Below are 25,901 nucleotides of genomic sequence, written 5' to 3'. Positions count from 1 at the left end.
CAGATGTGTAATTTCAAGATTACCCCTTACTTCATTGGTATTTGTTGTAAAATTATGGAACGCTTCACAGTTTCTTGAATCTCTGTTCTTCTAAACATCTAACTTTCATTTTTGCCCTTTAATCTTATTCACCATCGAAAACATACTGCATTCCTTAATACCTCCTTGCATGGAAGTATTAAGTTCATTGGAAATATTGAAGAAATCAGACAAATAACGTAAATTTGGCTGTCTAGTTTACATCTTAAAAAGTTACTGAAACACGGAGTGTTCATTCCATAGTTCAGCATTCTCTACAGAACTTCCCCCTCAATAGCAGCTATGCCTCAGCATGTAATAATAGGTGTTTATGATCAGTTTCTGTATCATCACACAACACAGAGAACATTCTTGAATTGAATGCATTAGCTTTTATGTAATTTACTATTTCTCCTATGCACAGTTTGTGGTTTAGCAGACCTTTTTTCAGTAGTGTAAACAATGCATTGATTAGCATTCTGGCACAAGTTTCTTAATCTAGGTAACTATTCCAGAATGTTTTCCCATCATTACAGCTACCTATGCAAAACTTAAACTCCAGCCACATTTGTTTGTAGTGTAATCCTTCATAGTTTTATACAGTTCAATGCTTAGTTACACTTAACTGATAATGAAGCTGAAATAAAGTATTTTTTTATTATCAAGTTTATCACACGTTTACTAAAAGAATTTTTGTGGTACCAATACCTGTGTGTTATGGTTTGAATTTTGTCCCCCCAAAATATGTGTTTGAATCCTAACCCCAATACCTGTGGATAGGGGATCCCTAGTGGTGCAGTAGTTAACCACTCGGCTGGTAACGGAAAGGTTGGCAGTTGGAGCTCCTCAGGGGAACAGAACTGGTGAACTGCTCCTGTGAAGATTATAGCCTAGGAAACCCTTATGGGGCAGTTCTACTCTGTCCTATAGGATCGCTATGAGTTGGATTCTACTCCATGGCACACAACAACAACAACATACCTGTGAATATAATTCGTTTTGGAAGAGGGTACATTCTATGTTAATGAGGCCGTATCAGTGTAGGTTGTGTCCCAAACTAAATCATTTCTGAGTGATGTAAAGAGCAGTCCAGAACACTTAGACAAACAAACACAAATAGGGGAAAGATTGATACCATGTGGAGATCACCAGGGAACTTTGGAATGCTGGACTAGAGAAACCAAGACAAGGATTTTCCTCCAGGGCAGATAGGGAAACAGGCTTCCCCGAGAGTCAATGACCTGAATTTAGACTCCTGGTCTCCTAAACTGTGTAAATAAATTTCTGTTCATTAAAGCTACCGATTTGTGGTGTTTCTGTTACTGCAGCACTAAGAAACTAAGACACTGTATATTTATGAAGTTGCTGGCTTTATAATTTTATAACTTGATCTTCCCTATCATGACCTACTCCCTGAAAGCATTGAGCTATGTTGTCACTGGAGCGTGGTACTTGGGCTATTTTGTTTATCTCAGATTCACCCAACATTTCCAAGCAGACATCTTTGCAGCATTTCAGTAATTTCTTGGCAATTGTATATCATTTTTTAGTCTTACCAAATCCAATATTTATACGAAACCTACAAAGCAGTAACATTTATATATGAAAATATAAAGATCTGTTTGTGTCTGCTTATTAGTTCAGTACTCTTTCATTGAAAAATTCTTTTGCTTTTAAACTTATTCTTAATGTTTTGTATGTAAATGCTGCTTAAGTTTTGGTAGCGTCATTAGTCAGTACATACAAACGTAGACACAGATCTTCATACTTCACCAGCAATTAGGCTACAAAACCAAACTTTGTATATGAAGAATCATATTTCTGAATAAAAGTGGAACAAAACTTTTTTTTTCCCTTCCCGATCATTTGGATCATCATCATTTAGTCTAGTACTACTGCCACATTCAGAAAAGTTTCTTTTCATGATGACAAAAGTCCAGTGAAGCTCATTTCAACATCTGAAAATTAGGATTAAAAAATAAACAATACAAGCTTACTTTTATTTAGCTAATAGTGTTGAACTATGATTAAAAAGACAGTCTTTCTTCAAAATTAACATGTGTAAAAATAAGTTATAAAATAAATAAATGCCTCCATTTCCTCAGATATTTATGTACTTTGGGTTCTAATGAACAACTAACTTGAAAATATCTCAGATGATAATCTGGTTGTACTGTACATGACTAATCTGCAGTTTGCACCAAGAAAGCCCTTAAATATATGTGGATGTTGTAGCAATGTCGAATTCTGTAAAACTTTCTAAATGTTTATTCCCAATTTCTGTACTTTTTTGTTGTTGTTGGAAATTAGTAAAAATTTGTTGATTGCCACCAGTCTATAGATCATACTTCTAGTAGCATTGATTTAGGTTGTTTACAGTTTTTTACAAGAACCAAAAATTCTTCCTGAACGTCATTTTGCCTATGTCATGCTGATACATGAGTTTATCTGCAGAATAAATTCCTAGATGTGGATTGCTTAATCCAAGGATGTGTATATGTAAGATTTTAGAGGTTATTTCCAATTTTTACCCTCTAAACAGATTCATTCCATTCAGTTAGTGGTATAGGAGAGGACCTGTTTGCCAACACTGTTTTAGAAAACCTGTTTATTTTTATATTTGTATAAGTAAAAAATAGTATCTACCTAATTGTTTTATTTGAATTTTCCAGGTGAAGTTAAGCATCTTTTCACTTAGGAACCATTTGTATATCTTCTGTGAACTGCCTTGTGAATTTTGCCTATGAGAGGAGGATAATTATTGTTGGTTTTTTATTGACTTATAAGTGCTCTTGTCTTTTTTTCTTGTCTTTATGTATAAAGAATACTAGCCCTTAATCTGATAAATGTTCCATATTTTTCCTTAGTCTGTTGCTTTTTTACTTTAAGTACTGTTTTAAAATAAATGAATACCCTTCAGTGGCTTAAAGACCTCTATATTGTCTTTAGCCTTAGAAAAGATGGAGGAGATAGAATACTACTTTTAGTGGTAGCCACCCTGATCATATTTCTTTCTTTTGCAGCAGGAGCCAAAGGAGGAGAATGGATTGCAGAAAATGAAGACAAAACAACCAAACAGAGCAAAGTGTTTGGCTAAAAGGAAAATTGCACGTATGTTTTCATTATTGTGTTGAGAGTGGTTTGGAAATTACAACAGTTATAGAATCAATACTAGTGTTTCCTTAGGAAGAGAGAGCTCTCTGAATAATGATGTATGTGCTTGCTGTTTATTCTGGATTCCATTATAAGCAATTCCTAAAAATTCCTACAGCTTATACAGTTGACTAGTGGCAGAGTATTAAAATGAAAGAATGTGACCTTCGGCATACTTGGGTTTGAAACCTTGCTTCACAACCCTTACTGTGTAGATCTTGGATAAGTCACTGCTTTCAACCTACTGTTCCCTTATCAATAAAATGCAGGTAATAACACTTTTTTTTTTTTTTTAATAACACTTGCTTGGAAAGTCACTTAGTAGAGGCTCAAATAAAATTACCGTTTTTACCATTACGGTCATTTCTATTTGCTTTCTGTATTTGTTACTCGATTGTGAAGTCATTTAATAATGACTTATTTTACATTTTAATGTGATGTTAAATGTTCAAGTATTTCAGTGAATTTTTTACTGCAGTAACTAGTTGGAATTATTACAACAGTTGACTGAAGTTGACAAGAATTTCTTTCACTATTAATTTAAATTGAATTGATTTAAGGTATAATTCTTATACTAAGATGATTAACCATTAATAGGTCTTTGTTGGGAAATTTCTGCCTTATGTTTGACTGTATGATTAGATCTGTTGAATATATTGGAGTTACTTTCAGTCTTGAGGATTTTAGGTAATAGTGACTGTTTAAAATACAGTAATCTTTATGAATGTATGGTTAAATTTTTGTCACCATTGGTAGACTGTTGATAGTCGTCTAATTGGTTATTCTGGATATTTATATCCTAAGTAAATTTTACTTTTTTATTCAGTTGGGTCATACTTTTTTATCCAGTCTGAAAGTCTTTGTCTTTTAATTGATGTGTTTAATATTTAAAGTAATTATTTATGTGGTTGGGTAAAAATCTACCATTTTGCTAACTGCTCTTTATTTGTTCCAACTGTTCTTTGTTTCTTTTTTCCTCTTTTTCTGCACTTTTTGAAATTTGTTGAATATTTTTATGATTCAATTTGATTTCTACACCTGACTTGTTATTACTGTTTTAATTTTTACTTTATTCTGGCAAGAGATGCGTAACAAAAGTTACCGTTATAAGAGTTTTAAAGTTCTCATTGGCCTAAATGCAGTGGCATAAAATGTATTATGTGTGACCATCACCACTGTCTATTTTCAGAACATTTTCATCATCCCAAGAGGAAACTCTATACTCATTAAGCACTGACTCCCCTTTTTCCCCTCCCCTCAGTCCCTAGTAACCACTGTTCTGTTTTCTTTCTCTATGAATTTGCTACTTCTATATACCTATGTAAGTGAAATCATGTAATATTTGTCCTTTTGTATCTGGAGCTGTGATGGTCCAGTGGTTAAAGCAATCAACTGCTAACTGAAAGGTCAGTAGTTTGAAACAGCCCTGCTCCGTGGGAGAAAGATGTGGCAGTCTGCTTCTGTAGAAATTTACAGCCTTCGAAACCCTATGGCGTCACTATGAGTTGGAATCGATGGCAGTAGATTTGTTTTTTTTTGTTGTTGTTGTTATTGCACTTAATGTTTTCAAGATTCATCTATGTTGTAGCTTGTATCAGAATTTCTTTTTATGGCTAAATAATATTCTGTTGTATGTTTATACCACATTTGTTTATCCATTCATCTGTTGACAGAGACTTGGGTTGTTTTTACCTTTTGCCTATTGTGAATAATGTTTCTATAAACATTGACATACATGTATCTGATTGAGTCCCTGCATCAGGTCTCTTGAGTATATACCTAGGAGTGCAACTTCTGGGTCATAGGGTTGCTATGATTCGAAATTGACTAGATGGCAACGGGTGTGGTTTTTTTTTCGCTAGTGTTCTATGTTTAACTTTTTGAAAAACTACCAAACTGTTTTCCACAGTGGCTGTACCACTTTACATTTCCACCAACAATGCATGAGTGTTGCAATTTTTCCGTGTCCTTGTCAACATGTAGTTTTCTGATATTTTGATCTTAGCCATCCTATTATGTGTGAAAAATGGCAAGACTTAGTCTTGCTTACTTTGGACACTCAACAGGAAAGACCAATTGCTAGGAAAGGTCATATTTGATAAAGCAGAGGATCAGTGAAAATGAAGGAAACCCTCCATGAGATGGATTGACATAATAGCTGCAACAGTGGGCTCAAATATACCAGTGATTATAGGGATGGTGCAGGATCGGATAATGTTTTGTTATACATGAGGTCTCCATGAGTTGGAGCTGACTTGACAGCAACTTAAAACAGCAAGTATGTGTGAAGTACTCTCTCACTGTGGTTTTATCTTGCATGCCTCTAATCATTAATGTCAGAATCAACTCGAGGGCACAGAGCAACAATAACAACAGTATCTAATGATGTTGAGTATCTTTTCATGTGCTTACTGGCCATTTCTACATTTTCTTTGGCAAAATGTCTTTCAAGTACTTTGCCCATTTTTAAGTTGCTGTTGTTGCTTTCTTCATGTATGATATCCTTGATGTCATTCCACAACTCGTCTGGTCTTTGGTCATTAGTGTTCAACATGTCAAATGTGTTCTTGAGATGGTCTCTAAATTCAGGTGGGATATACTCAAGGTCATACTTTGGCTCTCATGGACTTGTTCTAATTTTCTTCAGCTTCAGCTTGAACTTGCCTATGAGTAATTCATGGTCTGTTCCACAGTCAGCCCCTGACCGTGTTCTGACTGATGATATTGAGCTTTTCCATCATTTCTTTCCACAGATGTAGTCGATTTGATTCCTGCGTTTTCCATCTGGCGAGGTCCACGTGTATAGTTATCATTTATGTTGGTGAAAAAGGTATTTGCAATGAAGAAGTCGTTGGTCTTGCAAAATTCTGTCATGCCATCTCCTGCATTGTTTCCGTCACCAAGGCTACTTGCAAAATTCTATCATGCGATCTCTGGCATGGTTTCTATTACTACCCATCGTTCTTTGTTTTCAGTTTTTGTGTTCCAGTCACCAGTAATTATCAATGCATCCTAACTGCATGTTCGATCAATTTCAGACTGCAGAAGCTGCTAAAAATCTTCAGTTTCTTCATCTTTGGCCTTAGTGGTTGGTGCATATTGAGTAATAGTCATATTAACTGGTCTTCCTTGTACGCCCATGGCTGTTATCCTATCACTGACTGCACTGTACTTCAGGATAGATCTTGAAATGTTCTTTTTGAGGATGAACGCGACACCATTCCTCTTCAAGTAGTAGACCATATGATTGTCCGATTCAAAAAGGCCACTACCGGTCCATTTCAGCTCACTAATGCCTAGGATATCGATGTTTATGTGTTCCATTTCATTTTTTGATGATTTCCAGTTTTCCTAGGTTCATACTTCATATATTCCGTGTTCCGATTATTAATGGATGTTGGCAGCTGTTTCTTCTGTTTTTTGTTGTTGTTGAGCTGTAGGAATTCTTTTTATGTTCTGGATGTTAAACCCTTATCACATACATGATTTACAAATATTTATTCTCATCCTGTGGTTGTCTTTTAACTCCTAATGGTATCCATTGATGCAGAAAAGTTTTTAACTTTAATGAGTGTTAATTTATATATTTTTTCTTTTGTAACTTGTACTTTGGATGCCATATCGAAGAATCAATTTCCAAATTCAAGGCCATGTAGATTTTTTCCTATGTTTTCTTTTAGGAGTTTTATAATTTTAGCTCTTAGATTTAGGTCTTTGATCCATTTTGATTTAGTTTTTTGTATATGGTGTGAGATAGGGTCCAATTTCTTCCCTTTTTTTTTCCCCAATATGTGACTATCCAGTTGTCCCAGCACCATTTGTTGAAAAGACTATCGTTTCGCCATTGAATTGTCTTGACATCCTTGTCAAAAATCAATTAACTCTACTTGTGGGGGTTTATTTCTGGCCTCTACATTTTATTCGGTTTGTCTCTGTGTTTATCCTTATGTCAGTACAATACTGTTTGGATTACTGTAGATTTGTATTAGGTGTTCAAGTCAGTAAATGTGAGTCCTTCAACTTTGCTTTTCTTATTTAGTGTTGTTATGGCTATTCGGTGACTCTTGAAATTCCATATGATTCTCAGGGTGGGTTTTTCTATTTCTGCAAAAAACGTCTCTGGGATTTTTAGAAGGATTGTATTGAATGTGTATATTGCTTTGACCAGTATAGTCATCTTAACGATATTAGGTCATCTAATCCATGGACATGGGATATATTTTCATTCATTTAGGTCTTTAATTTCTTTCAGAAATGTTTTGCAGTTTTTAGTGTTCAAGTCGTTAAATTTATTCCAAAGTATTTTACTTTTTTAGTTACAGTTGTAAATGGAATTTTTAAAATTTCCCTTTTGGATTGTTAACTGCTGGTGTATAGAAATGCAATTGATATTTGGGTAAATTGATATTGTACCCTGCAACTTTGCTGAATTCGTATATTAGGTCTAGTAGCTTTCTTGTGGATTTTTTTTGGATTTTCTACATATAGGACCATGTCATTGGGGATTGTTTTACTTCTTTCCAATTTGAATGCTTTTAATTTCTTTCTTCTGCATAATTGCTCTGGCTAGAACTTCTAATACAATGGTTAATAGCAGTTCCAATTTATACACATAGCATCCTTATCTTGTTCCTGATATTACTGAGGAAAGTTTTTAGTCTTTCACCAATGAGTGTGGTTACCTGGAGGTTTTTCGTAAGTGTCCTTTATCATGTTGAGGAATTTCTCTGCCATTACTAGTTTTCTGAGTGTTTTTTTTTTTTTTTGTCATGAATGGGTGTTGGATTTTGTCACATGCCTCTATCTGCATCAGCTGGGAGGATATGTGTATGTGTGTGTGTTTTTCCTTTGTTCTGTTAATGATGTATTACATTGATATATTCCGTCTTTTAGTATGCTGTTGCTGTATTCACTTTGCTAGTATTTTGTTGAGACTTTTTGCATCTGTATTTATAAGGTATAAAATACTGACATATAATTCTCTATTTTTATAATATCTGTATCTGGGTTTTGAATCTGGGTAATGCTGGCCTCGTAGAGTGAGTTAGGAAATGTTCTTTCATATTCTAATTATTGGAAGAGCTTGAGGAGGATTGGTGATAATACTTCTTTGAATGTTTGGTAGAATTCACTAGTATTCGCTAGTATTTTTGATTACTAATTCAATTTCTACTTGTGATGTGTCTGTTGAGATTTTCTGTTTCTTCTTGAGTGAGTTTAGGTATTTTATGTGATTGTAGGCTATCCATTTTATCTAGGTTATTTAATTTGTTGGCATGCAATTATTCATAGTATTCTCTTTTAAACCTTTTTATTCTTGTTATTCCTGATTTTATTTGTGTCTTTTCTCATTTTCTCTTTGTCAGTCTAGCTTAAAGTTTGTCAATTTTGTTGATCTTTTCAAAAAGCAACTTTTGGTTTTGTTGATTCTATTATTTTTCCCGTTATTTATTTCTTTTGTCTCTAATCTTTATTATTTCCTTTTGTTTGCTAGCTTTAAGTTTAGTTAGGTCTTTTTCTTTTTTTTTTTTCCTAGTTCCTCAGGGTGTAAAGTTAGGTTATTGACTTTAAATCTTTCTTATTTTTTAATGTAGTTGTTTACAGCTATACATTTCTGTCTGAGGACTACCTTTGCTGCATTTTATAAGTTTGGTATGTCGTGCTTTCATTTTTGGAGCCCTGGTGGTGCAGTGATTAAGAGCTCAGCAGCTAATCAAAAGGTCAGCAGCTCAAATCCACCAGCCACTCCTTGGAAACCCTATGGGGCAGTTATAATCTGTTGTATAGGGTCGCAATGAGGCAGAATTGACTTGATGGCAACGGGTTTGGTTTCATTTTTAAATTTTTCTTGTGATTTCTTCTTTGACCAGTTGGTTTAAGAATTTTTTTTAATTTCTGCATATTTGTGAATTTTCCTTTTTTTTTTTTTTTAATCGTTATTGATTTCTTGCTTCATTGTGTCCAGAGAAGATGCTTTGTATGAACTCAATTTTTTAAAGTGTATTGAGAGTTGTTTTGTGGCCTAACGTATGCTGTATCCTGGAGAATGTTCCATGATCATTTGAGAAGAATGTGTATTCTGATGTGAGTGAAGTGCTTATACACGTCTTTTAGGTCTAGTTGGTATACAGTTTTGTTAGAGTCCTCTATTTCCTTATTGCTCTTCTGTTTAGATGAAGATTATTGAATTTGGGGTATTGAAGTCTCCAACTATTTGGTAGAACTTTCTGTTTCTCCCTTAAATTCTGTCAATATTTACTTCATATGTTTTAGGGCTCTTTTGTTTGGTGCTTATAGGTTTAGAATTGTTACATCTTTTTGACAAAGTAATGCTTTTATCAGTATGTAATGTCTTTCTGTTGTAACAGTTTTTGACTTAAAAGCTTATTTTGTCTGATGTAAGTATACTCAGAGCAGCTCTCTTTTGGTTATTTTGTGCGTGGAATATGTTTTTTCATCCTTTCACTTTCAGGCTGTTTGTGTATTTGGACTTAAAATGAGTCTCTTATAGGCAGCAGATAGTTGAATAATGTTTGGTTTTTAAAATCCATTCTACCAATTTCTGTCTTTTTGTGTGTGTGTTTTATGTGGAAGTTTACAGTGCAAATTAGATTTCTCTTTCAAAAATTCATACACAAATTGTTTTGTGACAGTGGTTACAATCCCTGCAGTGTGTCTGCACTCTCTCCCTTTCCCTTTACACCACAGGTTCGCCATGTTCATTCACCCAGGCTTCCTGTCCCTTCTGGCCTTCTTGTTTTTTGCTTTTGGGCAGGTGTTGCCCATTTGGTCAAGTATACTTGATTGAACTAAGAAGAACATTCCTCACATGTGTTATTGTTTGTTTTATAGGTCTGTTAGTCTTTAGCTGAAAAGTGGACTTTGGAAGTGGTTTCAGCTCTGAGTTAGCAGGGTGTCCAGGGGCTGTAGTCTCAGGGGTTCCTCCAGTTTCTGTCAGACCAGTACATCTGTTCTTTTTTTGTGAATTTGGATTTTGTTCTGCGTTCTTCTGCCACTTTGCGTGAAACCCTCTATTGTGATCCCTGTCAGAGCGGTTGGTGGTGGTAGCGGGGCACCATCTAGTTTTTCTGGGCTCAGGCTGGTGGAGGCTGTGGTTTGTGTGGTCCATTAGTCCTTTGGACTGAAACTTTCCTTGCCTCTTTTGTTTTCTTCATTCTCCTCTGATGGGACCAATAGATGTATTATTAGATGGCTTCTCGCAAGCTTTTAAGACCCAGATGCTACTCACCGAAGTAGGATGTAGAATGATTTCTTTACAAACTCTGTTATGCCAGTTGACCTAGATGTCTCCCAAGACCATGGCCCCCAGGTTTCAGCCCCAGTAACTCCGTCTCTCAAAGTGTCTGGATATATCCAGGAAGCTTCTATGGCTTTGCTTTGGTCAAATTGTGATGACTTCCCTGTATTGTGTGTTATCTTTCCCTTCACCAAAGTTAACACTTGTCTACTATCTAGTTAGTGATTTCCCCTCTCCACCCCCCTACTCCCTTGTAACCGGCAAAGATTGTTTTTTTCTGTGTATAAACCTTTTCTTGAGTTTTTATGATAGTGATCTCATACAATATTTGTCCTTTTGTGATTGACTTATTTCACTCAGCATAATGCCCCCCAAATTTATCCATGTTTTAAGGTGTTTTGCGGGTTCATTATTGTTCTTTATTGTTGTGCAATATCCCATTGTGTATATGTACCATAATTTGTTTATCTATTAATCTGTTAATGGGGGGTTAGGTTGTTCCCATCTTTTTGCTATTGTGAATGATGTGGCAGTGAACATGGATGTGCATATGTCTATTTGTGTGATGGGTCTTACTTCTCTAGGATATGGGAGTGGGATTGCTGGATCATGTGGTATATCTATTTCTGTCTTTTTAAAAAGGCACCCTATCGTTTTCCATAGTGGTTGTACCGTTATACATTTCCATCAGCAGTGCATAAGAGTTCCAATATCCCCACAACCTCTCCAACATTTGATATTTTCTGTTTTTTGATTTGTGGCAGTTAATGGTATCTCATTGTAGTTTTGATTTGCGTTTCTCTAATGGCTAATGATCGTGAACATTTCCTCATGTGTCTGTTAGCTGGCTGAATGTCTTCTTTGGTGAAGTGTCTGTTCATTTCCTTTGCCCATTTTTTAATTAAATTATTTGTCTTTTTTGTTATTGAGGTGTTGAAGTATTCTATAGATTAGACCCTTGTTGGATATGTCGTAGCCCAAATTTTATTCCTGGTCTGTAGGTTATCTTTTTGTTCTTTTGGTGAAGTCTTTGATGAACCCACCCAGTGCCGTTGAGTAAATTCCGACTCATAGCAACCCTACAGGATAGAGTAGAACTGCCCCATAGAGTTTCCAAGGAGCGCCTGGCAGATTTGAACTGCTGACCCTTTGGTTAGCAGCTGTGGCACTTAACCACTACGGTTTCCAACAACAAACCCAGCGCAGTCAAGTCAATTCTGACTCATAGCGACCCTATAGGACCGAGTAGAACTGCCCCACAGAGTTTCCAAGGAGCGCCTGGCAGATTTGAACTGCTGACCCTTTGGTTAACAGCCGTAGCACTTAACCACTACGCCACCAGGTGCTTGCCTTTGATGAACATAAGTGTTTACTTCTGGGGAGCTTCCAGTTATCTAGTTTATCTTCTGGTGTTTTTGCATTGTTAGTTACGGCTTTTATTGAATTTATGCCGTGTATTAGGGCCCCTGGAAACCCTGGTGGCGTAGTGGTTAAGAGCTATGGCTGCTAATCAAAGGGTCAGGAGTTCGAATCCACCAGGTGCTCCTTGGAAACCCTATGTGGCAGTTCTGCTCTATCCTATTGGGTCGCTATGAGTTGGAATCGACTCGACGGCAACGGGTTTGGTTTACGGGTATTAGGGCCCCTAGCATTGTCCCTATTTTTTTCTTCCATGATCTTTATTGTTTTAGGTTTCATAGTTAGGCCTTTGACCCATTTTGAGTTAATTTTTGTATATGGTGTGAGGTATGAGTACTATTTCTTGTTTTTACAGATGAATATCCAGTTTTGCTAGCACCATTTGTTAAACAGGACCATCTTTTTCCCACTTAACGGACTTTGGTCCTTTGTCAAAGATCAGCTGACTGTAGGTGGATGGATTTCCATTTGGGTTCTCGATTATGTTCCATTGGTGTATGTGTCTGTCATTGTATCAGTACCAGGCTATTTTGACTACTGTGGTTGTGTATAGCAGGTTCTGAGATCAGGTAGTGTGAGGCCTCCTACTTTGTTCTTTTCTTCAGTGATGCTTTGCTTATCCAGGGCCTCTTTCCTTTCCATATAAAGTTAATGATTAGTTTTTCCATTTGGTTAAACTAATGCTGTTGATATCTGGATAGGGATTGCATTATGTTTGTAGATTGCTTTGGGTAGGATTGACATTTTCTCAATGTTAAGTCTTCCTATCCATCAGCATGGTATGTTTTTCCATTTATGTAGCCCTGTTTTAGCTTCTTGTGGATGTGTTTTGTAGCTTCAGTTGTATAGATCTTTTATGTCTCAGGTTAGATTTATTCCTAAGTATTTTATCTTTTTAGGGGCTATAAATAAATAGTATTGTTTTCCTGATTTCCTGTTCAAAGTTCTCTTTGTTGGTGTATAGCAATCCAGCTGATTTTTGTATGTTGATCTTATATCCTGCTACTTTGCTGAATCTATTAGCTCCCATAGTTTTCTTGTGGAGTCCTGGGGTTTCTCTATGTATAGGATCATATCATTTACGAGTAGGGATAGTTTTATTTCTTTCTTTCCAGTTTGGATGCCCTTTCTTTTTCTTTTTTTTTGCCTTATTGCTCTAGCTAAGACTTCCAGCAGAATGATAAATAGGAGTGGTGATCACAGGCATCCCTATCTTGTTTCTGTTCTCAGGGGGAATGCTTTCAGTCTCTTCATTGAGAATGGTGTTGGCTGTTGGTTTAGTATAGATGCCTATTGTTATGTTGAGGAATATTCTTTCTATTTCTATTTTTATTGAGAGTTTTAATCAGGAATGGGTGTTGGACTTTATCAAATGCCTTTTCTGCATCCACTGAGATGCTTATATGATTCTTTTGTTCTATTTATGTGGTGAATAACATTTATTGATTTTCTAATGTTGAACCATCCTTGCATACCTGGGATGAATCCTGCTTGGTTGTGGTGAATTATTTTTTTGATATGATGCTGTATTCTATTGGCTAGAATTTTGTTGAGAATTTTTGCATCTATATTCATTAGAGATACTAGTCTTTAAATTTTTTTTTTTTGTGGTCTTTGCCTGGCTTTGGTATCAGGGTTATGCTGGCTTCATAGAATGAATTTGGGAGTATTCCTTCATTTTCTATGCTCTCAAGTAGTTTGAATAGTAGTGGTGTGAGCTCTTCTTTATGTTTGGCAGAAGTCTCCAGGCTGGGCCAGGGTTCTTTTTTTTTACTTGTTTGTTTTGGGGAGGTTTTTTTTTTTTTTTTTTAACCTTTTCAATCTCTTCTCTTCTTATGCGTCTGTTCAGATTTCCTATTTCAGTTTGTGTTAGTTTGGGTAGGTAGTGTTTCTAGAAATTTGTCCATCTCCTCTAGGTTCTCAATTTGTTGGGATATACTTTTTCATTATATTCTGTTATGATCCTTTTTATTTCATTTGGGTCTGTTGTAATGTCTTTCATCTCATTTCTTACTTATTTGCTTCTTTTCCTGGTTTTTTTTTTGGTGCGGGGGGAGGGTCAGTTTGTCCAGTGGTTTGTCAATTTTGTTGATCTTTTCAAAGAACTAACATTTGGTCTTGTTGATTCTGTCCTTTTTTTCTGTTCTGACCTTTATATTTCCTTTCTTCTGGTGGCTTTGGATTTCTTTTGTTGTTTTCTTTCTATTTGTTCGAGTTGTAGGGCTAATGTTTTGATTTGGCCCATTCTTCTTTTCTGATGTGTGCGTTTATTTCTATAAATTGACCTCTGAGCACTACCTTTGCTGTGTTGCAAATGTTTTTGTATGATGTATTTTCATTCTTATTTGATTCTAGGAGTTTTTTGATTCCCTCTTTGATTTCTTCTATTACCCAGTTGTTTTAAAGTAAGGTATTATTCAGTTTCCATGTGTTTGATTTTTTTCCTTGCTCTTCCAGTTACTGATTTCTACTTTTATGGTGTTGTGATCAGAGAGAATGCTTTGTATTGTTTCAGTGTTTTGGATTTTATTGAGGGTTGCTTTGTGGCCTAAAATGTGGTCTATTATGGAGAATGTTCTAAGTGCATTGGAAAAGAATGTATACTTTCCTGCTGTTGAGTGTTCTGTATATATCTTTGAGGTCAAGTTGTTTGATTTGGCCTTTACATCTTTTCTATCTTTGAGTTTCTTTCTAGGTGTTCTGTCCTTTGCCCGAGAGTGGTGTGTTGGAGTTTCTTGCTGTTATTGTGGAACTGTATATTCTTCTTTTCAGTGCTGTTACAGTTTTATGTATTTTGGAGCCCTGTCGTTGGGTGCCTAGGTATTTATTAAGATTATACCTTCTTGGCGAATTGTCCCTTTAATCATTATATAATGTCCTTCCCTGTCTTTTATGGCTGATTTTACCTTAAAGTCTGTTTTATCTGAGATTAGTATTGCCACTCCTATCCTTGTTTGGTTACTGTTTTCTTGATATATTTTTTTCCATCCTTTGATTTTTGATATATTTATGTCTTTGTGTCTAAGATGTATCTCTCGTAGACAGCATATTGATGGGTTGTGCTTTTTTAATCCATTCTGCCACTCTGTCTCTTTACAGGTATGTTGAAGCCATTTACATTCAGTGTGAGTATTGACAGGTATGAGTTTATTGCTGTCATATTGTTCTGCCTTTTTTTTTTTTTTTGTGATGCTGATGTATTCTTTGTTCCTCTTTTCTCTGCTGAGTTCCTTTTGTTTATGGGTTTTCTTTTCTTTCGTTATTATAGATTTTATGTTTACCGAGACTATGTTTTTCATATTTTTTATTCTGATGAGTAGGTTTGTTAGCTTTCTTTGTGGTTACCTTGAAATTTATGCTTATCTTCCTAAGTTTGAACCTGTCTTCTATTACTTACTATCACTTGATTTCCTTTCCATTTGAAAGTTGTATACCTACACTGTTTATTCCCCCTTTTATTGTTTTGATGTTGTCGTCATTTACAGATTGACATCTCTGTTTCCCTGTTTTAAGTCTTTTGTTCTTTATTTTATTACTAAGAGTTCTTTATCAAGGTTGGTATCTGCCTGATGCTGTCCGTGTGTCCTAGACTTGGGTTGTTGTCTGATGTTGTTGGTTCTCTAACGAAAGGCCTCCCTTTAATATTTATTATAAGTTTGATTTGGTTTTTACAAATTCCCTTAATTTCTGTTTATCTTGAAATGTCCTAATTGCACCATCATATTTGGGAGAGAGTTTTGTAGCATGAGTTATTCTTGGTTTGCAGTTTTTTTCTTTCAAGGTTTTATATGTGTCATCTCATATATAAAGCCTTCTTGCCTGCATAGCACTTAATGTTTCCCGTTTGTAAGTAACTTTTCATTTTTCTTGAGCTGCTTTCAGAATTCATTCTTTGTCTTTGGTTTTGGCAAGTGTGATTATGATATGTCGTGTGATTATGGTATGTCTTGGTGACTTTCTTTTGGGGTCTATCCTATATGGGGTTTGTTGAGCTGCCTGGATGGTCACCTTTTCTTTTTCCATGATACTTGGGAAGTTTTCTGCGAGCAAATCTTCAACAGTCTTCTCTGTTTTCCATTTTGTCCCCCTGTTCTGGAACTCCGAACACACGCAAATTTTTGCTCTTGATTGTGTCCCACTTAATTCTTAGGTTTTCATCATTCTTTTCTCTGATTTTCCTGAAAGTGGCATCCATAGTTTCTTTTCAGTCTTGCCGATTTTGTCTTCCATTGTTTCAAATTTGCTCCTAAAACTTTCTGTTGAGTTGTCCATTTCTGAAATTTTGTTGTTTATCTTTTGGATTTCTAATTGTTGTTTTTGTATAATTTCTGATTATTTATTTTGGCATTTTATTCTTGTTATTTCCCTGAATTATTCTATTGCTTTTTCTGTGTATTTTTTTAATTTTGGCGATGTTTTCGTTGGCTTTTAGTGGGTGTTTCTATGGTTTTGTCTATTTTTTTCGTGGTTTTGTCTGGTTTTCCTTGATCTTTCCTAGTATTTTGAAGAGCCCTAAGTATTAGTCTTTTGAATTCTATATCACGTTGTTCCACTTCCTTTTCTTCTACTGGAAAGTCTTACAATTCTTTATTTTGGTCACTTGCTGGAGCCATTTTGTCCTGCTTTTTTATATGTTTTGGTATTGTCTGCTCTCTCTGAGATATTAAGGTATTATTTTCTGTATTCACTGATTGTGTGTTTCTTTATTTCCTCCTTCTTTTATTTGTTTTGATATGTTAGGGCAGGCAGGGCAGGCATGCTTTGCTGTTTGCTCATCTGTCGGGCATGATAGCTCTCCCCACCTTGTCAGGGGTGGTCAGGCCAGCAGCAGACGGGGTAAGCCTACTTCACTACACCGGTTTGGCAAGGTAGCTGAGGTGGAATGGGCAGGTGCTGTGTACTTCCTGATATTGGTCCAGCAGTGTGGGAGCATTCACAGCTCCTTGACAGATAGGCAGGGGTTTTGGACAGGGAGTGGTATGTTCTCACGTTCCTTTTTTCAGCAACTCGTCAAGTGTCCAGACAGGAGGGGCAGTGCAGGGCCAGTGTGGGAGTGGGCCTGATCTGGGGATGCTCTAGCCATGGTGGCACAGCTAAGGCTGGTGGGAAGGGGGGGTGGCGGGCGTGGCTAGGTGGGGGGAACAAAGAATAGAAAAGAGAAAAAATAGAAGAGTAGATGGTGGGGGGTGTGTGGGGTAGACCTGGGGGCTGGTGGGAATGGGAGGAGGTGACATACAGGGCTAGGTGGGAAGGAGGAAAAAAAATGGAAGAAGGAAAAAAAATGGCGTAGTAGGAACTGGCAGGTTGGGACACTGTGGACCCAGGGTGGGAGCAGGCTAGTGGTTTCTAGCCGTGGCAGTGTAGCATGGCCCTTCAGGATGGGGTAGAGGTGGCATACGAGGCTAGGTGGGAGGGAGAAAGGAAAGGAAGATAGGAAAAAAAATGGCATGGTGGGAGCCAGTGTGTGTAGGTGGGACAGACCCGGGCTGGTGGCAGACTGGTGGCTCTCTACCCGTGGTAGTGCAGTGTAGCCAGGCAGGAACAGGTAGAGGTGGCCTTCAGTGCTGCGTGGTAGGGAGAAAGAAAAGAAAGGGGAAAAAATGGCATGGTGGGTGGGGGCAGGGAGGACCCGAGGTGACAGTAGGCTGGTTATTCTTTACCTTTGGAAGTGTGGCATGGCTTGGTGGGAAGGGATAGGGATGGCATATCAGGTTAGGTGGGAGGGAAAAAGAAAGGGGAAAAAAAAGAAGAAAGAAAGAAAATGGTATGTGAGGAACTGGCAGGTGATAGGGGCAGGTGGGACCCAGTCTGGCAGTGGACCGGTAGCTCTCTTCCCATGCTGGTATGGCATGGGCTGTTGGGAAGGAATAGAGGTGATGTTTGGAGCTAGGTGAGAGGGAGGAAGAAAGAAAGAAAAAAAAGACATTACAGGATTTGCCAGTTGGGGGCAATGTAGACCTAGGGTGGTGGTGGGCCGGTAGCTCTCTAGTTGATTGGCACAGTTTGGCCTGTTGGGCAGTGGTAGAGGTGAAACATGGGGCTAGGTGGGAGGGAGAAAGAAAAGGAAGAAAGGTTAAAAAAAAAAAACAAAACATTGCAGGAGCTGGGCCTGGGTCAGAGTCGGCTGGTATCTCTCTAGCTAAGTGACATGGCATGGCTGGCTGGGAAGGTGTAGGGGTGGTGTATGGGGCACAGGGTGGGGGGCAGGAAAGTCTGTTTTTCTGGTTACCAGGCACTGTGTCTCCTGTTGGGAGCTCTGTGTTCTCTGGTTACTGGGTGCTTTGTCTCCTGGTGGGAGCTCCATGAAGTTGCCTGTCCAGGGTCGTTGCTGGATGTGCTCCAAGATGGCAACACTGCTGTGTTCATTGGCAGGGGATCTCCACTCTGTATGTCTCCTTCTCTGTTTTCCTTCAGTTTTTTCTTCCATTCTGTTTTTGATCTAGTTCTTTATCCCTTCCGTCACTTGATGGTTAGAATTCCAGGATTGACATTTGTATCTGTTTTACTTAGTTTTTCAAGTCTTTGCTGCAGAGGGAAGGAGTGATGCGTCTGTCTAGGGCGCCATGCTGGTTCCGCCTCCCCAATCTCTGTCTTTTGATTGGACAGTTTTATCTGTTTACATTTAAGGTAATTACTTATAACAGGGTCTTACTTTGCCATTTTAATATTTGCTTTCCATAAGTCATACTTTTTTCCTCCCTTTTGTGTTTAGTTTATTTTTTATTGTGAATCATTTTGATTTTCCCTTATCATTTATTTTTCTGTATATTTTTTCGATATTTTCTTTTTGGTTAGCATGAGGATTATATTTAACATTCTGAATTTATAACAATCTAGATTGAACTGATACCAACTTAACTTTGATAGTATATGAAACTCTGTTCCTTATGTACTTTGTTCCCCACTCACCTTTTATGTTGTTTTCACAAACTTCATCTTTATGTGTTGTGTGCCCAATTACATATTTATAAATTTTTTATGAATTTATGTTTTAAATCATGTAGGAAATAATAAATGGAGTTACAGACCAAAAACAGCTGTACTGGCTTTTATTTTTAATGTCCATGTAGTTACCTGTACTGGAGATCTTTATTTCTTCCTGCAGCTTCAGCTTACTGTCTAGCGTCCTTTCATTTCAACCTGAAGGACTTCTTTTAACATTTCTTGTAGGGCACGTCTAATTGTAACAAACTTCTTCAGCTTTTGCTTATCTGGGAATTTCTTTTCCTTTTTTTAAATCTGAGACTATTTTAATTTCTCCCTCATTTTGAAGGACAGTTTTGTTTTGGTTGCCATTTTTTTGTCTTAGCACTTTAAATATGTCATCCTGCCACCTTCTGGCCTGCATTATTATATTTAACATGCTAAATTTATAACAATTCCTTGCTAATCTTATTGAGGATCCCTTGGATGTGATGAGCTGCTTTTTCTTTTGCTGCCTTCAAGATTCTCTTTTTCTCTTTGTATAGCTTGATTATAATGTGTCTGTAAGTTTGCTGTACTTAGATTTCATTGAACTTCTTGGATGTGTAGATCGTTGTCTTTTTATCAAATTTGGAAAGCGTTTGGCCTTTATTTGTCCAAATACTTTTTCTGCCCCTTTCTCATCTCCTGTGACTGAGGGCATGCATGTGTTGATATGGTTGATGGTGTCTCAAAGGTTCTTTAGGCTGTGTTCACCTTTCTTCATTTTTTTAATTTTTTCCCCTGCTCCTTAAAAAAAAAAAAAAAAAAAATCTTTCAATTGTCCTATCTTAATGTTCACTGATTCTTTTTTTTCTGCTGTTAATCTCCTCTAGTGAATTTTTTATTTCAGTTATTGTAGTTTCTTGCTCCAGAATTTCTGTTTTTTAAAAAATAATTTCTATCTCTTCATTGACATTTTCATTTTGTTTGTAAACTGTTTTTCTGGTTTTGTTTAGTTCTTTGTTGATGGTTTCCTTTAGCTCTTTGAGCATATTTAAGACAGTTGTATTAAAGTCTTTGCTGCATAAGACCAATATCTGGTCTTCCTTAGGGATGTTTTCTGTCAATTTATTTTGTTCCTTTGAATGGGCCATACTTTTCTTCTTTCTTTGTATGCCTTGTGATTTTTTAAAAATACCAGACATTTGAACATTATTATTATTTTTTTTTTTTCTGGGTTTTGAACATTATAATGTGATAACTGAAAAATCAGATTCTCCCCATTCCCCGGGGTTTGTTGTTTTTGATCATTAAAAGCTCTGTTGTTCCATTTGTTTATTAACTTTTTGAAATGATTTTTTTCAAAGACTGTGTTTATTGTCCTGTATGGTTAATGAAATCTCCTTCTTTAGCTTGTGTTCAGTTATATTTTGATAGAGATTTCTGTGAACTCCAGCAGCTAAAAACCCCAAAATAAAATATAGGGAAAAAAGTCTCCTGGTCGTGCATATTAACTTTGTGTTGTGGCACACCTTCACCACTTAGCCAGGCTTACACTGAGTCTAGACATCAGTGAGTGGTAAAAACAGGGTCTTTTAAGTTTTTTTCTGTGCATGTGTCTTGTCCTGGGTACTCATTTAACCTTCTAAATCCTCCAGTAAACATAGGTAATTTTGAAGGCCCTAACTTCCTCAAAAATTCTACTCAGTTTTTCTTCTGAGGCCTGTTAGTCAGTCTTTTGTATATCTCAACCATAATCTTTTGCCCTGGACTACTGTCGGTATTTAGTTATCATTGCTTTCAAACAACACCCATGACTTTTTATACCCTGAGTAGTGCGTTCTACATTAGGCAAAACAGAGATGAGCACCTGTGTGAGTCCTTTTAAGTAACCCACAGAAAGGTTAGGACAGTCATATACAATAATTCATGAATAAAGTCTGTTCTGCTCCTGTCAGAACCACAGTCCAAGGTCCCACACTGGAAACATAGGCTGTCATCTTTAAGGATGCTGCCGAGGCCCAGGAGAAGGTGGGACAAAGGTATATAAAAATGCAACAAAGGTTTTTTACCCTCTTTAAGTTGCCCATTTCTTGATTCAGTGTTTTCATGGTTGATATAAACCTTTGAGTGTTTTCCAGAGTTCTGTCAATGTTTGTTCTGATAGTTTCTGCTTATTTTTCAATGTTTCAGTGGAGCTTCACATTCCTCCAATTTTGTGACATCACTTCTTTTTTTTTTTTTTTTGGTGATATAGACATTATACAGCTATAAATTTCCCTCTAAGTCCTGCTTTAGTTTCAGCCCATAAATTTTGAAAACATATGTGTGTCTCCATTTTCATTCATCTCAAACTATTTAAAAATTTCCCTTGTGATTTCTTCTGTGATCCATTGATAGTTGTCTAATTTCCAAGTCTTTGTATTTACCTTTGTATTTTATTCTGTTATTGATTTCTAACTTTACTTCATTATGGTTAGAGAGGATATGATCTCAAACCTTTTATGTTTATAGGGTTGGTATGAGTCAGAATCGACTCAGTGGCACACAGTAACAACACTGTTTATTTACACTCGTTTTATTTCCTTGCATGTGGTCTATACTGCAGAATGTTCCATGTGTACTTGAGGAGAATGTATATTCTGCTGTTGTTGGGTGGAGTGTTCCAAAGATGTCTGTTAGGTCTAGTTGCTTGATAGTGTTCAGGTCTTCTGTTTCCTTGTTATCTTCTGCCTAGTTCTGTCTGTTATTGAAAGTGGAATATTGAATCTTCGTGTTTGAAAGATACTTCCATTGATTATAGAATTCTGGATGACAGTTTTTTTTTTTTTAACACTTTAAAGATCTCCCTGCATTATCTCTGGCTTCCATCTTTTATGATGAGAAGTCTGCTATAATTCTACTTTCGTTCATGTCTTTTAAAAATTTTTTATATTTTGGCTGACTTCAATAGTTTATTTTTGGTGTTTACCACTTTGAATATGTTATCTTTTGGTGTGGACTTTTCGGGGGGAGTTTTCTTTTCTCGACCTGTGATTTGGGGTCTTTTATAACTTTGAAAAATTCTTAGCAGTTCTGTTTTGAAATGTTTGTTTTGCCCCGTTCTCTCTCTTCTTATGGGATTCCAGTGACACATATGTTTGACCATTTGCTATAGTCCCACAGCTTTTGCATGCTTTGCTCCGTGTTGACTCTACTGATGAGTTCGTTGATGGCAGTCGTCATCCCTGATACCATGCTTTTAATTTCTAGTGTTTGTTTTATTCTTTTTTCAGTCTTTTATCTCTGCTGAGTTTTTCTCTCTTCAGGCATGTTGTTCAGCGTTTTTACTGTAGCCTTTACATATTAATCATAGTTATTGTAAATTCCATACTTGGTAGTTCCAAAATCTGGGTCACACGTGAGTGTGGTTCTGTTGATTTCTTTGCCTGTTGACAGTGTTTTTTTCCCTCGCTTTTTTGTGTCTTTTATAATTTTTGGCTGAAGGCCAGACATCTGGAGTAGAAAACAATGGAGATTGAGGTAAATAGTATTTACTCCTGGAAATGGACACATCTTTTCTTTTGCTAGACCTTCTAGGTGTGTGTTGGCGGCAGTGGAGGTGAATCAATTTAGTTAGCAGTTGGATAGGTTTTGATTTTTTTCTTTTTACCTAAAGTTACCCTCAGTGCTCCACAGGCTTCAAATTTCTCTTGCATTACCGTTTTTTGGCAGGCAGGATGGTTTGCCAAAGGATTTTTCTCAGTATCTACTCCACCCTCAGCTTTATGTCTTCACTTTTTACTTGTATTTCAGAGATCATCTCAGCAGTACACCTATCTCAACAGTAGGCCACTGTTACTTTTTCTTTGACGTTTCTAGCTAGGTTTTGGTGGGGTGATGGGAGAGAACTTCCTCAGTGATTCTGGTTCAGCCTCGGCCTTAGACGGGTACTGTGTCCCTGAGTCTAGGGGTTGGGAACTTCTCGTTGATTTTTTTTCTCTCCTTCATCAATACCACCACCAGGTGCCGTTAAGCTGATTCTAACTCATGGCGACTGCATGTGAATTGTGCTCCATAGAGTTTTCAATGGCTGATTTTTTTTTTTTTAATTGTGCTTTAGGTGAAGGTTTACAGGACAAATTAGTTTCTCATTCAGTAGTTTGTACACAGATATTTCTGTGATGTTGGTTGCAATCCCCACAGTGTGTCAGCACTCTCCCCATCACCACCCTGAGTTCCTCATTTCCATCTGTTCAGTTTTCCTGCCCCTTCCTGACTTCTCATCTTTGCTTTTGTGTGGATGTTGCCGCTTTGGTCCCATATAGGTGATTATTTTAAAGAGCACTATCTTCATGGATGTTACTGTTTATTTTATAGGCCTGTTTATACTTTGGCTGAAAGATGACCTTTGGGATTGGCCTCTGTTCCAAGTTAGAAGATGTCTAAGGGCCATAGTCTCAGGGGTTCCTCCAGTCTCTCTTGGACCAGTAAATCTGATCTTAATGAATTTGAATTTTCTTCTGCATTTTTTTCCAACTCTAACTGGGACCTTCTATTGTGATCCTGGTCAGAGTGGTTGGTAGTGGTGGCCAGGCACCATCTAGTTCTGGTCTCATGCTGGTGGAAGCTGTGGTTTCTGTGATCTGTTAGTCCTTTGGACTAATTGTTTCCTTGAGTCTTTGGTTTTCTTCACTCTCCTTTGCTCCAGGCAGAAAGAGACCAGTAGTTGTATCTTAGATGGCTGCTCGTAAGCTTTTAAGACCCCCAAACACTACCCATATGTTGTTGTCTTTATGAACTGTGTTATTACCACTTAACCTAGATGTGCCCCGAATGGCGATTTTTGCAGAAGTAGATTGCCAGGCCTTTCTTCTGAGATGCGCCTGGGTGGACTGAAATCTCCAGCCTTTTGGTTAGCAGCAAGCATGTTAACCATTTGAACCACCCAGGGATTCTTCCTTCATCAGTAGAGGATCATTAATGGTTTGGACCCAGGACATTTTTTTGTCTCTATCCCAGATGTAGAAAGTTTTTTTTGGTTCTTTTGTTTTCTTTTCCCAGTTACAATGGGCCGTCATCTGTGACCTGCGAATACCAGGTTTTACTTCCCTTCCTCTAGCACCTGAAGGCTTTCGTTCATATAGGAGATGGGGATAATTGTGGACCTTCATGCCTTTCTTCCATCAGCTGCATTTCCTCCCACTTAGGCCTGCACCATGAGGAAGACTTTCTCAGGTCTCCCATCCTGTCCACAATCTTTCTCACGAGCATTTACTGAGGTTTGGGCAAAAAGCCTTCAAGTGGGTGCAAATTCTTCTTGTGTTATGACCCCCAGCAGTTGTACATTTGTGTTAACCCATGCTTGGCCTCCAGCAATTTGTTAAAAATCTTAGCAGTTTTTTTTCTTACCAGCTTGTATGGCATATGATGTCTGCTTTAGCTAAGCAAGTGCTTGTGTCCTATCTCTCCTGGAGACCTTGTCTTTTCTTAGATTTGGGATTAGTTGATTGCCCAGCAACTTTAACTCTCTGTTGGATTTAAGAAAAGTTGTGAATTTTCAGATTATCTGTTTTTGTTGTTGTCAGGGTGGGAACAGCATTCTTTCCAGTTTTCCATATCCTCATTGGAAGCCAGAAGTGGTTGTTATGAATCCCAATGAGCAGTGAAGTCTCTCTTATTATGGTTCTGAATTTGTACCAGCAGTGCAGCAAATTACTTAATAATGGCCCTTCTAGCCATAGTCTTTGTAACTCCCACCAAATGACTGGGTAGGCTTATGCACATGAGGGGCTTGTGGCCCACCAAGGGGATTGGATAGCTTGCTAACTGTAAATAAGGTACGTGACACCCTTGTGAGAGTAGGGCCATGCAAATCAGGCCTGTGGAATCCTAACGGGGGATTGGTCAGTTTTGCTATCCCACTAGGCTTAAATGAGCCACCCCAGAGGTGGAAAGAAGGGGACCTCATGACTACTAAGAAAGAAGAGCCAAGACCGGAGTGTGTCCTTTGGACAGAGCTAAAAGAACGTTGTAACATTTACCCGAGCAGGGCAGAAGCTAGACTGGCCCAAGCAGGCTGAGGGGTGGAAGGCCAGAGGCCTGTCTGCAGCACAGCTGAAGAAGAGGCTGCCCTGATTGAGGAACTGTACCCTGAGTGCTCCTGCACCTGAATTGCAAACTGTTACTTCCCTAATAAACCCCATAACTGTGAGTATGGTCTGTGAGTTCTGTGTGGTCATTGCAAAGAATTGTCAAACCCAACAGAGAAGTAGAGAGTTCCCTGGGAGGGATGGCTGATGTCATAATTGGTAAAAAGGTTGGAGAGAGGAGGTATGTGTGACCTCCGCCTCATAGGAATCAGCCTTGGGCCGTTGATCTTGCTTCTCCCTCCCCTTTGTGAAGTTAGAGAAGGTTAGATGCCTCCATCACGCTATTTTTACAGTACCTTTGTGAAAGTTGTTTATTGCTAATCCGAGGGTTCTGTTCTATTTATTGCAGTAAGATCCTGACTTAAATTAATGATCTTGGTAGGGTTGATACTTGTACATTTTGGCTGCTAGTCTGAATTTGATGTCTTATCATTGACATTTAATTATAGTTACAACTAGCTTCCCAGTCTAGACTATGATTTATTCTAAATAAACCTATGCCTAAAATGTTTTATTCAAGCAGAATTTTAAAAAGTCTTTTTCAAAAGACTGTTTGTCATCATTCTTGCTTTGAGTCATTTACTTAAAACAGTGGTTCTCAATGGGAGCTATTTTACCCCCCAAGGGACATTTGGCAATGTCTGGAGACCTTTTTGGTTGTCACACTAGTGGAGTGCTACTGGTATCTAGTGTGTGGAAGCCAGGGATGCTGCTAAAAATACTGCAGTGAAAATGACAGCCCTTCACAACAAAGAATTGTCTGACACAAAATGTCAATAGTGCTGAGGTTAAGAAACCCAGATTTAAAATATACGTATGTACATAAAAAATAATGTGATTTGAGAAATTACTAATAGCATCCTTTTTATTTTTTGACAGTAAAGATTTACGAATGTCTCTTTTTCTTTTAAGGGCTTAATACAGCCAAATAATTTTTTCAGGGCACAGTTGCTATGTTTTCATTATGACGTAGGGCTTACTGTCATGACTAATGAAGGGAAATTTCTGACTCCTAC

General features: G+C 37.4%; 1 protein-coding gene across 5 annotated transcripts in view; it reads left to right on the top strand.

The window, feature by feature from the left end:
• Nucleotides 1-25,901, top strand: part of UIMC1 (ubiquitin interaction motif containing 1) — a 158,770-nt gene that overhangs the window by 40,069 nt on the left and 92,800 nt on the right. For 4 of the 5 annotated variants that reach the window (XM_010592762.3, XM_064279182.1, XM_064279178.1 and 1 more), the window contains exon 3: nucleotides 3,042-3,129. In XM_010592762.3, coding sequence (XP_010591064.2) covers nucleotides 3,042-3,129 — 88 coding nt within the window. The remainder of the gene's footprint in view (nucleotides 1-3,041; nucleotides 3,130-25,901) is intronic. The other variant, XM_064279179.1, reaches the window with a different exon arrangement.

The sequence above is a fragment of the Loxodonta africana genome, chromosome 2, assembly GCF_030014295.1.
Source record: "Loxodonta africana isolate mLoxAfr1 chromosome 2, mLoxAfr1.hap2, whole genome shotgun sequence".
In the NCBI taxonomy this organism is placed as follows: Eukaryota; Metazoa; Chordata; class Mammalia; order Proboscidea; family Elephantidae; genus Loxodonta; species Loxodonta africana.
This window is presented reverse-complemented; position numbering and strand designations above follow the sequence as displayed.